General features: G+C 39.3%; 1 protein-coding gene across 1 annotated transcript in view; it reads right to left on the bottom strand.

Moving 5' to 3' along the window:
• Positions 1-15,033, bottom strand: part of LOC124172988 (transcription factor Sp8-like) — a 195,863-nt gene that overhangs the window by 11,299 nt on the left and 169,531 nt on the right. The window contains exons 4-6 of the mRNA XM_046552520.1: positions 13,856-14,332; positions 12,191-12,658; positions 2,110-2,258 (exon numbers count right to left, since the gene is read on the bottom strand). Coding sequence (XP_046408476.1) covers positions 2,110-2,258; positions 12,191-12,658; positions 13,856-14,332 — 1,094 coding nt within the window. The remainder of the gene's footprint in view (positions 1-2,109; positions 2,259-12,190; positions 12,659-13,855; positions 14,333-15,033) is intronic.

The following is a 15,033-nucleotide window of genomic DNA, read 5'->3' as shown; positions in this document are numbered from 1 at the left end:
CCGACAAAAATAAATTTTGCACATTTCACAGCAAAACGATTAGGGGATATCTATTGATTCTACTATTGAGATTTGCAAATTAATTTACTTAGTAAGGAACGTCTTCCTAAAAATTTGATGCCGCCAATAAAATTGCTACTTGAACACAAGAAAACACGCGAAAAAAAGAAACAAATTTACTTAGCCAAACCATACAATTTAGCACGTTTAAATTTAAGGTAACATGACCTAATTTTGGCATCAATTTCTCATATATTTTTAAGAGAAATAAATATACGTGGCTGGTTAAAAATACAAGATCTATTATTTTCAATACATCTATGAAAACCGCATACTTTTTGACAAAAAAAATATTTTACATCCCACCGCCACACACTCACACTAACAGAGTAACGTAAATAGAAGCAATGGATCGAATTATAATGTGAATCGAAACGATAATCGCATGGAATGAACATATTCCATCGAATGCTACAAAGGTTTCAAAGGCGCCAATAATCACGTTCGCCAGAATTCCAATTCAAAATGTCGACTTAGGAAAACGATCTCAAATATAAAAATTGACAAATTACCTAAAACAGAGTTGTAGTAGCTACTCATTGCAGCTACATCAAATAGATATTTGCGTTAGTAATTTTAGGTAGATATTGGAGGTAGGTTTTTTATTCCCAATACCTCCGAATATAGCACAATCGGTATTTTACATCTGAACATTCAACAAATTTAATAATTACAAGTGCACGAACAATCATTCCATGAACAGGGGCATCCTTCCCAGGCGGGAATCGAACCCGCTACCTCTTATTTGGTGGGAGAGGAATTCACCACGCCGCCAGGGAGCTGTGGTGGCTATTACTGCTGGTTGGTATTTATTATAGGTATTTCTGGTGGCTATCTAACGGTCATTGCCGAGGTAAAATAAATGAGCATCGATTCTCGTGTAGTACCGATGGAACAGAAGTTATTAATTCAGCGATGACCGCTAGGGGTTTGAGGTAGGTCGTATGACGTCATATGAAATCGATGTCTTACGTGAGTAATTGAACTCTTAATTCACTTAAAAGATTATTGGCTCTTTCTTTCGCGGCCCAAGTGAAGTTAATGTGACCCATCACCAATGCATATTCGCTAGTATGCAAGTAGAAACTATGAATTTATTATTTATGAAACTATTGTTGAACTGTTGCTATAAGTGGTAGCTATTTCGAGTGGCTATTTTATGCTGTTTGTAATTAATTTAAAAGATTATTGGATCTTTTGTTTCGCGGCCCTAGTGAATGTAATGTGACCCATCAATTCGCTAGTATGCAAGTAGAAACTACGAATTTATTATTTATGAAACTATTATTGAACTGTAGCTATAAGTGGTAGCTATTTCAGGTGGCTATTTTATGCTCTTTGTACAGGACGATATCTGATGAGAACTCCGTACTTGCGCTCGACAATACCAGCAGTATAAATTGTTTATAATTCAAAATCAAGGCGGCATTGTTTGCACTCATTATTCACCATAGCAACGAATTAATGCTGTAATTTATAGTAGCCAGGTCAGATAGCAAACTAACGGTCATCACCGAATTTACAATATAATGAACATCGATTCACCTAAAGTATCCATCGTACCGAAATCACCAATTAAAAATTAATAACTTTGGGATAATGACGAAAAACCTGAAAGGTAACTATTTATTTGCGATAGCTATTTATGGTTTCTATTCACCTAAATTGATGTCTATTTCACCTAAACTCAGCGATGACCGCTGGATTCCTCCACCGTTTGAGTTAGGTCGTAAGATGTCACATGGTATTACGAGATCAATATTGAACTGTTAAGTGAAATAACTCGATTATTGGCCCTTTCGATCATGACCCAACTGAACTTAACAGCGACCCATCACCAACACATATTCACTAATATTTACGCACATTAAACTCTAGAGAGGTACAAATGACTATGAAATACTAATTACGTAATAATAGTGCTATTGAAAATTCAAATGATATTATTCGAGATTCAAATAGATACCTATGTTTGGGTTTTCGGGTGGTGGTGGTGGTGGTGGTGTGGTGGCGGTTGTCGTTTCGCTTTTGTTTTCAGTTTGCACTGACCTCTTCTCTCCCGTGTGCGTTCTCAGGTGGCGCTGAAGTTCGTCGGACCGCGTGAATCGCTTGCCGCAGAAGAGCCAGTTGCAGACGAATGGACGCTCACCCGTGTGCCAGCGAAGGTGGGCCTTCAGATGGGACGTCTTCCCGTAAACCTATTAGAAAAGATTAGAGAAATACATAAAGGTGAGTAAAGATGCAACGAAATAAACAAAATAGGCTATACATTTATTGCACATCATTTTCAAGAGATATTATAAGCTAAAGGAGGGTCTTCGGATGGTACATATTCCCGTAACCTGTTAGAAAAGAGAAATACGTGAAATTGAGAACAATGTGCTACGAAATTAACAAAATAGGTGATGCCTTTATTGTACATCATTTTTCAGAGATATTATAAGCTATAGGTGGGCCTTCAGATGGTATATATTCCCGTAAACCTATCAGAAAAGAGGAATAAATGAAGGTGATAAATATGAAATAGAACAAAGAGATGCAATAAAACAAAGGAAATGGGCGATGCATTTATTTTACATAATTTTCAAGATATATTATAAGCCATAGGTGGGTCTCCAGATGGGACGTCTTCCGGTAAACGTATTAGAAAGAGAAATATTCGAAGGTGAGAAAAAGATGCGACGAAATAAACGAATTAGGCGATACATTTACTGTACATAATTTTCAAGAAATGTTATAAGCTATAGGTGGGCCTACAGATGGTACATATTCCCGTAAACCTATTAAAGAACAGAAATACGTGAAGGTGAGAAAAATATGCAACGAAATAAACAAAATTGGCGAAAAATTTATTGCACATCATTTTCAAGAGATATTATAAGCTATAGGTGGGTCTTCAGATGGGCAATCTTCCCGTAAACCCATTAGAAAAGAGAAGTACGTTAAAGTAAAAAAAAGATGCAATAAAAAAAGAAAATGGGCAAGACATTTACTGTACATAATTTTTAAGAGATGTTATAAGCTATAGGTGGGCCTTCAGATGGGACGTCTTACCGCAAACTCATCAGAAAAGATTAATATATGAAGGTGAGAAAAATGTAATAGAACAAAGAGATGCCATAGAACAAAGAAAATGGGCGTTGCATTAATTGTGCATAATTTTCAAGAGATATTATATGTTATAGGTGAGGAATAGATGCTACGAAATAAACAAAATAAGCGATACATTTATTTCAAATAAGTTTCCACTTAAGTGCAGTATTTTTTTACATCAAAATTAATGGTAACCTAGGTTGTGGCAATACCGTAGAAACCAAATATCAATAAATGTATTCAAAGTTTAGAGGTATGTCCAAATTTTTGTATAATCCATTCTGTTCATATATATATGTTTATTATAAACATATATTTCTATAAATTATATTGTTTATAAAAAAACCCGATTGCTCCTTTTTTATGCATATATATTGTATATTGCCTAATTCTCTGCATTTTGTATTGTTTCACATTTTTTTTTCTAACATAGCCCTGAATATGTTTTTAAAATAAAACGAAACGTTGGCTGCTAACTTTTTATTTATTGACCTAAACTCCAGGAAACATCATTTTATGTATTTAGAAAGTTTATAACATCAACTTATTCCAACGGTTATTATACGACTTAACCCTAGAACGACGGACTGGGTCCAATGGACCCGGTTGGTAGTTTTGAAAGTTTATAATTATGTCAGAAATGCAAAAAAAATTGATTTTGACGCCGTGACTTTTCCTATATGTATGTCCTCTATAACATGGCAAGAAATAACGAGAATGGGCGCATAACATTTTTTAGTATGCTACTAAGTGACACAGTGGACGGACTGGGTCCATTGGATCCAGCCAAACATTTTCAATGCTATGGGTAATTTATTTCAACTTATCAGCAGTTTTCTTATTTACTTTGCATTTTCGGGAGATTGAATGTGTATGGAGTTATAAACAAAGTCGTAACCCTTAACCTTGACTTCAATTAATCCTGCAAAATATATGTTTTTCCTCATTCACTTGCATTGGAAATACCTTATAAGTTTATTTTCAACATAGTCGTCGAGTCTTTTCGTAAACCTTTTCCAAAAAAAACGAAAGGTGAAAACTGCGAGCTAAACATGCAACAAAATGATGCAAATGGGCGTTAAATTTATTTCACATCATTTTCAAGAGATATTATAAGCTATAGGTGGGCCTTCGGATAGTACATATTCCCGTAAGCCTATTAGAAAAGATTAATACGTGACAGTGAAAAAAAGATGCTACGAAATAAACAGAATAGGCGATACATTTATTGTACATAATTATTATTATAGTATTCTACCGATTAAGGTAGGTTTCCATGGAGTATTCGAGAAGCGATCTGGGAGCCTCCCTTTCCTTCCAGCATTGCCTTCTTTAATTCACTGTAAGGCCTACTCTCTTTCAATCTATCTAAAAATCCTAATCTTTTCCTTCCCCTCCCTCGTTTCCCCAACATTCTACCCTCCAACACCATTTTCAACATCCCCTCACCGCTAAGCACTAACTCCATCCAAACCTTCTGTCTTTTGCGTATCTCATCTAAAAGCTTTCTCTCCTCGCCAACCATATCCAGCACTTCGTCGTTCCTTTTCCTCTCCGTCCATTTCACCCTCTCCATTCTTCTCCACACCCACATCTCGAACGCCTCCAATCTTCTCTCGTCTTCTTTCCTCAGAGTCCACGTTTCCGCACCGTAGAGAGCTACACTCCAAACCAAACTCTTCACTAACCTTTTCTTTAAACTCTTACACAACGATCCTCTCAGAAGCTCCTTCCTGTTCATGAAAGCCTCCTTCACTAATGCTATTCTCTTCCTGATTCCCTTACTACTGTATCCGTTTTCCTCTAACGATTGTACATAGTAGGGCGTTATAATATTTCCTGGAATTAGGTTAATTAAAAACAAGTACTTTAAAACACCTTTAAAAAATAGCGAAGTTTTCGGAAAAATGTTACTGAAAATATTCTTATGAATTTAAAACTCTCAAAAACCCTAATAAAATGCCATAAATGACAACAAAAATTTCGTTTAGTCAATGAAAACAAGCATTTTAAAACGCCTTTAAAAAATAGCGAAATTTTCGGAAAAATGTTACTGAAAATATTGTTATGAATTTAAAACTCTCAATAACCCAAATAAAATACCAAAAATGACCACAAAAATTTCATTTAGTACTGTACGACCAGCTAGTACCATTTGGTACCGGTAGGCGTTAACGGCTTAAGGATTATATCCTTAAAAATTTGTCCATATCCCTTAAATAGAATCGTATGGAGAACTTTTTCAGGTTTTTTCCCCGATTACTTTGCATATATATTAAGTATCGATATAAAGTGAAAACGATGGTGGTCATGGATACATTATCATTATTGTTTTCATTTTTTATTTATATTATCTAGCATTCATTTAAGTTGGGGAATAAATTGAATTTCCATGCACGCAAAAATCGCTTTAAATCGCACAGGCTGGTCAGGGCACGTTCGTTTCAATCTCCTCGCGATTATAGTTTGTTACGCTGTTGCCTTCAGTTCAATTACCACGGTAATTCGCCTTTATAGCCTTCATTTCTTGAGCTCACGTTCGCCTGTTGATGGTTCTTTGCCGACGTAATTGGGTTGTTTACTGCCTTCTTCGCCTCCTTCGCACTTGCGTCTATATCCTAATTACGCGCGCTCCAGAATTATTACAATGTCCATTCTCAAGGAAATATAATTATTAGTAATGGTCGAAGAAAAAAGGTTACAGTAGAACTTGGTTTGTACGGACCTTAATGATCTTCCTCCACGTCTTATACGAATCAAAGATCCGTGCTAATCTTCCAAGAAAAGTATTGTATAAGATGACACTTTTTTTTAGAGTAGAACTTGGTTTTTATGGAACTTAATGATCTTGCTCTTCTTCTTATACGAATCAAAGATCTGTGCTAATCTTCCAAGAAAACTATTGTATAAGATATAAATTGTCCACAAAAACCAAGTTCTACTCTAAAAAATGTGTCATCTTATACAATCTCAATTCTCATGCATGCATTGGTAATCTCTGACGATGTAAAACTCCCATCTACTCGTATAGAAACTAGGTCCCTGCGACGTCACGTGGAGTGGCATCTCATGGGCAACAATCTGGCCTTTTTCAAATGAGGTTAAAATTGACCATTAGCATTCGTCTAAACTGGGAATTCTAAAACCAAATAATTTGTATATTATGAACACACTAATGGTGGGTAATGAATCGCAATCAATGCCCTCCGTTTTCTTTGATGAAGGAAACTACCCTATTGTAAAAGAGGCAATTGCTATTAGCCTTTAGGAGAAGAGCTTAAACAAAGATAAAGGCTTCCAACTGAGCAGTGCCTGGGATGCCATAATTAATCGCTACATCCGCACACAACAATAACGGCAACCAGGGATATGAATAAATAAATAAATAAGTACCGTAAAAAGTACCATTAAAAGTAAACCCCTGAAGACAATGGCAGACTGAGCCATTCACCCAATACCACAGCCGGTGGGAATCCAGTGAAATATTTCATCAATCTTTACGTCGGGAAAACCTAAAATTTTTCAATTTGATTTTATGTTTCGGAGGGGGGGGGGGTGTTCCGGACATCCCCCCTGGCGACTCCACTGTATGGAGCCAACTATCCGGTGGAAAGCCCGAGAAAATATGCAGAAAAATAAGAAGACACCCATAGCAGGAGTGGATCAGCAAAACATAATATGCTCGAACTCATCTCATGGGTGGTAAATTAGCATCATGTTGCCCACGCCAAATTGACTCAATTTCCTCATTTCTCATTTCAAGTTGCTGAAGTAGGTAATGAGACAAAAGAAGGTGCCCATTAAGTTAATCGCAAGGAAAACGATTATCTCAACGCCTTTTCAATCACCAGATGTTCGTGTGGCGAGGATATTTTTTTTGTCATAAGACCGAAACCATTTCTATAAAAAATCTAACAACGCAATAATCGAACTGTTTAATCGAGATCAAACTAGCTCGGCCGTATAAACGATGGACATCCTTGTAAGAGCTCGATCAACCTACTTTACGTAAAAAAATATGAAATTGTGTTTCGCATCGTGAAAATTACGTATCCATTCAATTGTAACGATGTTGAACTCTTGGTAATGGTATGGTTAGCGGAGAATATAGCCTGGTATAAATTGGTTCACGCAGGATGCGATATTGAATGAGGACCTACATATATCGATTAACTTCATGATTAGAGCGAGGTTAAAGGCCATATTTATAAAGGATTCGATTTTTTTCGGTTTTAATCGATCGATTGCTTTGTTGAGAGACTTAAGACGTGGAGTGGTGTTTTGAAGTATAAAAAAACTGTCTGATCAAAGTCGGTTGGAATGTCCCGAATAGGCAAAGATTTTGCAATAGAATGGAACTTATACTGCTAATCTTTTACGATTAGAGATTAAAAAAAACCCGCACAAGAAAAAGATTAAGCTGGGATCCGAATCTCCAGTTAGGTACCTAAATTCCAGAATTTCTTGGGAGGCTTCCTGCCCAAATTCTGCGGTCAAAGTATCTATCCGCAGGGATGAAAAGTGAAACAAAACAAATATGTTTAGTTTCGACGAAAAATGTTTAGTTTTGGAGGTAAACGAAAATACGAGGCTTAGGTTTAGTTTCGTTCCCGCAAGATATTAAAATCATTTTCGACCCGGGACGGAACTTTACTCCCAGGAACGACACTAAATCGAAACTCCTCTGCTCATAGTTAAGTTTCGATCCCAGAAATTGAGTGGAGGGGAAAAGAGGAAATAGTTTCGACCCATTTGACATGCATACGTTTGACATACGTTTAGAAAGGTTAAAGCATTGGGATTGAAATCGAATGGCCAGTTTGCGTTCACGGTTCTCCTGTTAGTGGTAAAAGTAAGATTGTACCATGTATCACCTAATGGCGGTAGGCCGAACCTCAAATTCATTCAACAATACTTCGTACTCGGTGTGTGGGTCGAAACTAAACTGCTCGAAGGTGAAGCATGTTGACCCTCCGGTGCGAAACATAATCTGCATTTCGTTTCGTCCAAGACTTTTAGTTTAGTCTCGACCCGAAGAAGTTTTGACTCCGATTTCGTTTCGACCCTGAGTTTAGCTCCCCGGGTTTAAATCCATTTCGTTTCGTTTCTACATTACGCTCCGGGGAACGAAACTATTGAAAATTTACTGCTTCTGACTTTCGTTTAGTCTCTATTGCCATCACTGTCTAAGAGACAGAACAAGGAATCGAATTGAAGAACATATCTTGGCCTCCAGATTTTTGACATTGACGAGTGCATCCTTATCCCATGATTAGAGATGCGTGAAAATCGCAAATAGATGGGATGTGCGCAAATAAATGCGACATAGATACGATGACTGGACTTCTATGATATTTTTACGCAAATTTGCCTTTTCGACGGCGAAATTCGTACATTTTGTGCCGAGCGTAGTTTAAATGCTCCGCTGACACTCTCCGCTTAAAGGCCGTTTTACACGGTACACGGAATTGCGCAATCTGACGTACGCGCGAAGGCGCAATAAAAATTGCGTCGTGTAAAGCGGTGAATTGCTAGAACACATGCGAGAATGCGTGGATGCGAGACGGCAAAATAGCCCCTGTTCTAATTTCGTTCATGCATTCGCGCAATTCCACGCCATTTTAAAAATTAATGCAGCTCTAACCTGTGCAATTCCGTGCCCCGTGTAAAACGGCCTTAATGCATGCGAGCGACTGGCTAGCTGCTAGTTGGCTGGGATTCTACGTGGCCGCGAACTACAAGTGGGCTCGGGCAGACTACACCTCCGCCATTATATGTCTTATTCCTTAATTTATTATTGTTCTACAACATAATTATTTAAAATATTCTGTATTTTGTAATATAACTGTGTTTCACTACATTTTATCGTCATCTTCCTCATTATGAAAATAAAAAATAGACGTTACAAAAAGCGATAAACTGTTACTGAAAGTGCGATTTTCACGTATCTCTAACCATGATTCAAAGCGTGGGATCAGTTTCGAAATTACAATGCGGCTTTTATCATTACTGTACACAACTTACTCAAAGTAAAATCATCTACTGTCAACTACAACGTCATTATAAATTCGCTATTGCTATTCTATTCGCTATCGCTATTAAAATGAGAAAAGAATAACTAAACGTCAACTACTGTCACCTACTGTCAACGTCATTATAAATTCGCTATTGCGAATTTTTTCTCTTTTTAAATGTTTTGAAATTAGAAAAGAAACATTTTTAAATGAAAACTAATGATTGGAAAAAGGTAATGACATATAGAAGGCACGTTGAAAATTAATTTGTTATTGGTCGAAAGGGATGGATGAAATGATTATGTAATTCATGCTTTAGCAATATCTGAGCTGAGCAGCCTGAAGTTATGTGTTCAATGGACTCACTGTTTTCACCAGCTTTCGCAAATTTCGGACATTTATCTGTAATTTCTAGTTTAAATACGTTTTTTCATAATTATTAGTTCGTTTAACCCTGTCTTTAACTGCCATCCTAAATCCTTCGGTGTCAGGGTAAAACTAAAGTGGACGGAGAGGAGGAGGAACGACGAAGTGCTGGAAATGGTGGGTGAGGAGAGGCAGCTTTTAGATGAGATACGGGGGAGACAGAAGGTATGGATGGAGCGAGTACTTAGCGGGGAGGGGATGTTGAAAACAGTGTTATAGAAGGTAGAATGTTAGGAGGAACGAAGAAGTGCTGGATATGGTGGGTGAGGAGAGGCAGCATATAGATGAGATACGTAGGAGACAGAAGGTATGGATGGAGTGAGTATTTAGCGGGGAGAGGATGTTGAAAACAGTGTAATAGAGGGTAGAATGTTAGGAGGAACGACGAAGTGCTGGAAATGGTGGGTGAGGAGAGGCAGCTTTTAGATGAGATACGGAGGAGATAGAAGGTGTATGGATGGAGCGGGTACTGAGCGGGGAGGGGATGCTGAAAACAGTGTTATAGAGGGTAGAATGTTAGGAGAAACGACGAAGTGCTGGAAATGGTGGGTGAGGAGAGGCAGCTTCTTGATGAGATACGGAGGAGACAGAAGGTATGGATGGAGTTACTGAGCGAGGAGGGGATGTTGAAAACAGTCTAATAGAGGGAAGAATAAATATTGGGTAAACGAGAGGAGTAGGAGCTACGAATTGCTAGACATGGTGGGTGAGGAGAGGCAGCTTATGGATGAGATGGGAAGGAGACAGAAGGTATGGATGGAGTGAGTACTTAGTGGGGAGGGGATGTTGAAAACAGTGTTATACAGGGTAGAATGTAAAAGAGGAAGGGGAAGGATGTAGAGAATAGGATATTTAGATAGAATGAAAGGGAGTAGGTCTTATTGTGCATTGAAGAGGAAAGTGCACGATGAAAGGGGAGGCTCCCGGAATTCTTCTTAAGCACTCCATGGAAACCTACCTAAACCAATTAACTACCATGATCCCCAAATGGGGACCCGGTACTTGATACTCCATAGCAGCGGCACCTGTGACAAATACATAGAAACAGGACCTTCGCGTCTTCCAACGGGATGTATTATTGTGAACGGAGACATGAAGTGATCACGTGTATGCATTGATATGTGCACAAGAGCTCGTTTCCCCTCACAGGTCTCCATTTTTTGTCGTAGAGGGAAAAGGTGACTTTTGACAGCATAAAAGACGTTGTTCGCTGTGGCTATTCTCCAACTGGGTCGATATTACTTCATTCCTAGTTAGTATACGATAGTATAATCGACGTTTTGTATTGCCAATGTGCATCACTTGAGAGCAATGGACACAAACACCTCGAGACCCATCTGCGGCTCACGGTTGACATCGTGGTCGTCGTGAGATTCAAAGTGCGTGTTTTCCTAACTATTGGGATGTAGACGGACACAAATAAAGTAAAAAAATATAAAAAACGAATTTGGCAGTTAATGGGTTAACCCATTAATCCCCAGCGTTGCGTTCACGCAACATTATTGAATTCTAATTCTCAGAACAAGTCTCTACCCCAGAATAATTTTTTCTTCGATTTACTGACTTTTTTTTAAAAGTATCTCTAGTTCTAATTTCGTCATTTCCGCCAACATTTTCATTCATATAATCGTATTTTTATGACTAATGGCGTTTGACTAAAAAATCGATGCGCACATACGAGACACCCGAAGAAAAATGAGATTCCCCTGCATGTCCGTCAAGGCAGAATTGGGAATTACCTCCGAAGGAATACTGATAACTTCCGGCGAAGATATCGAATGTACAAATCAAGATAAAAAATAAAAGATGCAATCTAATTATTAAAAATTACTTTTTTGTATTTATTTTTCCCGGAATTTTCCCAGCGTTGCTTATGCGCAGCATTTTTTAAATCAATATAATGTGATGAAAATATTTTTTTCCAAAAATTCATCTTAACCCGGTAACGCCTGAATTAAAAAGTTTCTGCGATTTTTGCGGTAATGATGTATCTAAATGTCAATGAAATTCTGAGTCATTAGGTGCAAAATTTATTCTTTTACCCCTAATAGTTACGCCCAGTGGTACTATTGGGTACCACCAAACTGTTTTTCATCGTACCATCCCAAATATATTAGGCTCACATCAAATAACCATACTTTATATGATATAAAATGGCATAACAATCATAATTACGTAATAAAAATTTTGTATTAACAGTACATAAGTAAAGAAAAGTGAAATGCTTGCCCTAAAAATTCCGTTTTTTTGGGCTAATTGATAATGCTCAATTTTCAAAACGGGTCTAAATGCGTTAATTACAGCTTTAAAACAGCAAACGTTTTGGAAACATTTTTATTCAAAATATTCTTATTAATTTAAACTCTCAAAACCCCTGACAAATTACGATAAAAAACAAAAGAGTTACGTTTTGCACTGCACTACCAGCTGGTACCATTTGGTACCACTAGGCGTTAACGGGTTAATTAGGCCAAAATGAATCAGAAAATGCGAAATGACCTAAGCTAAAAGTCCTAGATAATGTCTGGGGAATAATGGATTAATTGGTAGAATACTTTAATAATAATTATTAAGTAGAACACTGAACGAGTACGTACCTTCCCGCATCCTGGTATGTGGCAGGAGTGTATGTTCCTCCGCCTCAAATGCAGTCCAGCCGGACCCAGCCTCTCCGCCTCCTGACAATTCGGGCAGTCGCACGTGGCCCGCCCCGTGTACCTCCTCTGCGAACGGGGCGAGTTTGTCGCCTGCTGCCCCACGCCGGGGGCGGAGAGGGGCGAGCCGGAGGCGGCGTTGGGGCCTCCTTGGCCCCCGGGGGCGGCGGGGGACGCCCCGGACGGGGGCGGGGGCGGGATGTGCAGGGGGTAGTGGTGGAGGTGGTGGTGGTGTGGGGAGAGATATTGCTGGGCGGCAGCGGAGGCGGGGGGCAGGGCCGGGGGCGGAAGGGATGGGGGCGGGGGCCCCTGGGGGTGATGCCCGGGTGCGGAGGAGGGCGAGGGGGCGGAGGAAGAGCCGGAGGCGGACGGTGACGTAGGGGAAGGGTGAAGCATCGCCTTGTAGGTGTCCTATGAGAAGGAAACGAAATAAGGATATAAGACGTCATGTCACGGAAAATAAAATTACAATCCAATTCTATCATCGTGAAAATTAGGTTATAAATGTGAAGTTCTCTCGGGTTTCGCACCGGGTCAGGTCCTCCATTTCTCCTTCCAACGTTTCGATGGACAACTCGCCCATCGTCTTCAGGGATTCAGGAATCAGCTTCACTTCTTCCCAGTGAATCATATGATTCTCGAGGTTGCTGTGCTCTGTCGATCTCATGGATACTGGGACCGCGTAGTAAAAGAATCCATTCAGATTCGAAAACACAGCAACAACATCAACAGAGACTGCAGCTATAATTTAAGCCGTATATGGGACCACCTCCTAAAAATACGAGGGGACTGGCAGCCAATCAGGAGACGCTGAACCGCCCTCACCCACAGAAAACTGTATATATACCCCGAGACTTTGAGGATTGGTATTGGATTTCTGAATCCCTGAAGACGATGGGTGAGTTGTCCATCGAAAAGTTGGAAGGAAAAATAGAGGACCTGACCCGGTGCGAAACCCGGGAGAACTTCACTTCAATTGTTCGCCGGGAAAAAAGCAAATATTATATTAGGCTATAAATAGTTTTAATCATTAACATATTCTATTCCTGTGTTGGTCATAAAGGTTCTAGCGCAAAGGTGCTTACATTGGTTGCCTAATAGCATAAACAAGGTATAGATCAACTATGTCACGAAAATTAAACTGATTTAATTTAAGTGAGTAGGTAACGTTTGACTCAAGGAAGACATAGATACTTGAGGGACTGTGCTGCTGGAAACCAATTCTAGGATTGCAGCATTATTAATGAAATGATAGAGACATTTCAGAGCAGATAAAGAAGGGTATTTGGTAGAAAAACATCATGAAACGAATGTAACTGAATATTTATCTTTACACCTGCACAGTAAGAGATACTCGTAGTTGTTACTGAAATGTGGAGGAAAGTTGATTTGTGATTTGGAGAATATAAGGGAAAGACTAGTTTCTTACATACCCCTCAGGTAAACGTGGTGTAAATGTGCGGTAAAACTCGGATAATTAAGGGGTTAAAGGAAGTAAATGTGAGGTTAAGTAAGAAGTTTTTCGGGCGAAAGGTTTGGGGATTTAAATGCGTATATCCTACCCATGATAATTCCACATTCTTTTTAAAAACATTACGCGTTACCAACCTGTAATATGTGATGATGGTGCATGGCGTGGTGCGCATGGTGCAAATGATGCGCGTAGTCCGTCGCATGGTGATGATGGTAGCCCAGCGAACTCGCCGGCGACGTTGCCATATCGAGCCACGCCGTGGGGTTGCTGTGGTGCACGTCCCACCAGCTCAGAGGCGTTGCCACGCTGTTCGAAGAGGATGTGGACGAGGTGGAGGAAGATGCTGAACCGCAGGAGGAGGTTGCCGCCGTCGTGAGAGACGTGGCAACGTTGGACACGGCGGCGGACGACATGGCAACGCCGCCCGCGTCCACACCTCCGCCCTTGCCCAAGTGTCCGCCCTGGTGGTGTGAGGACGCGTGGTGAAGGTGGTGGTGACCACCAGTGGTACCCGTTCCGTTCGCCACGTTTCCAGCGTTCGCGGTGTTGCCAAAGTTCCATGCGTCGTACGGTCTCGCGTAGACTAGTTGGTGAGCGTGGTGAGTGTCGACCTGTTAACGATAAATGGGGATAAAAATAAAGTCAACAAACCAAAATTGATGGTTTTAGGCGTAAATTTGTGAAAGCGGTTCATTATAAAAAATAAAAAAAGAAGAAACTTTGTGCTTTCACATAATATATTTATTCACACCTTAATATGACCATGGTTTCAACTTGAAACGTCATCACCTAATGATGACGTCATACGTTGATACCATTTCAACTTAAAACGTCATCACCTAATGATGACATTTTAAGTCTTACATGGATACCATGGTCGTGTAAATGTGTGAATAAATGTATCCTGTGAAAGCACAGTTTCTTCTTTTTCATTTTTCATTGTCAACAAACTAGTTAAATTTACATTAACGAAATACGACCTTAGAGTATTTTCAAGGACTTAAAAACGACCTAAAACATGGGAAAATGAAGAAAAGTGATTTGCGGCATTTCTGAAATGGTACACATACAATAAAGAACACATCAGTGGCATAGGAAACCGCCATAAGTAAAAATTATAGGGTGAACAATAAGATATTATGGAGGCCTTCACGAAACAAGTTTGGAGTAAATGAAAGTTAGAACTCGGATAAATATACGAATAAGTGTACATATCTTAGACAGAGGGACATAAAGACTGATTAATTGAACGAACAGAGCTAGTGAAGAATCCATCACTGTTTCTGGAAGAAAACCATTCTCTTCTTTCCAT

The sequence above is a fragment of the Ischnura elegans genome, assembly GCF_921293095.1.
Source record: "Ischnura elegans chromosome 13 unlocalized genomic scaffold, ioIscEleg1.1 SUPER_13_unloc_3, whole genome shotgun sequence".
Taxonomy (NCBI): Eukaryota; Metazoa; Arthropoda; class Insecta; order Odonata; family Coenagrionidae; genus Ischnura; species Ischnura elegans.
The sequence above is the reverse complement of the archived record's forward strand: the minus strand, read 5'-3'. Positions and strand labels throughout refer to the sequence as shown.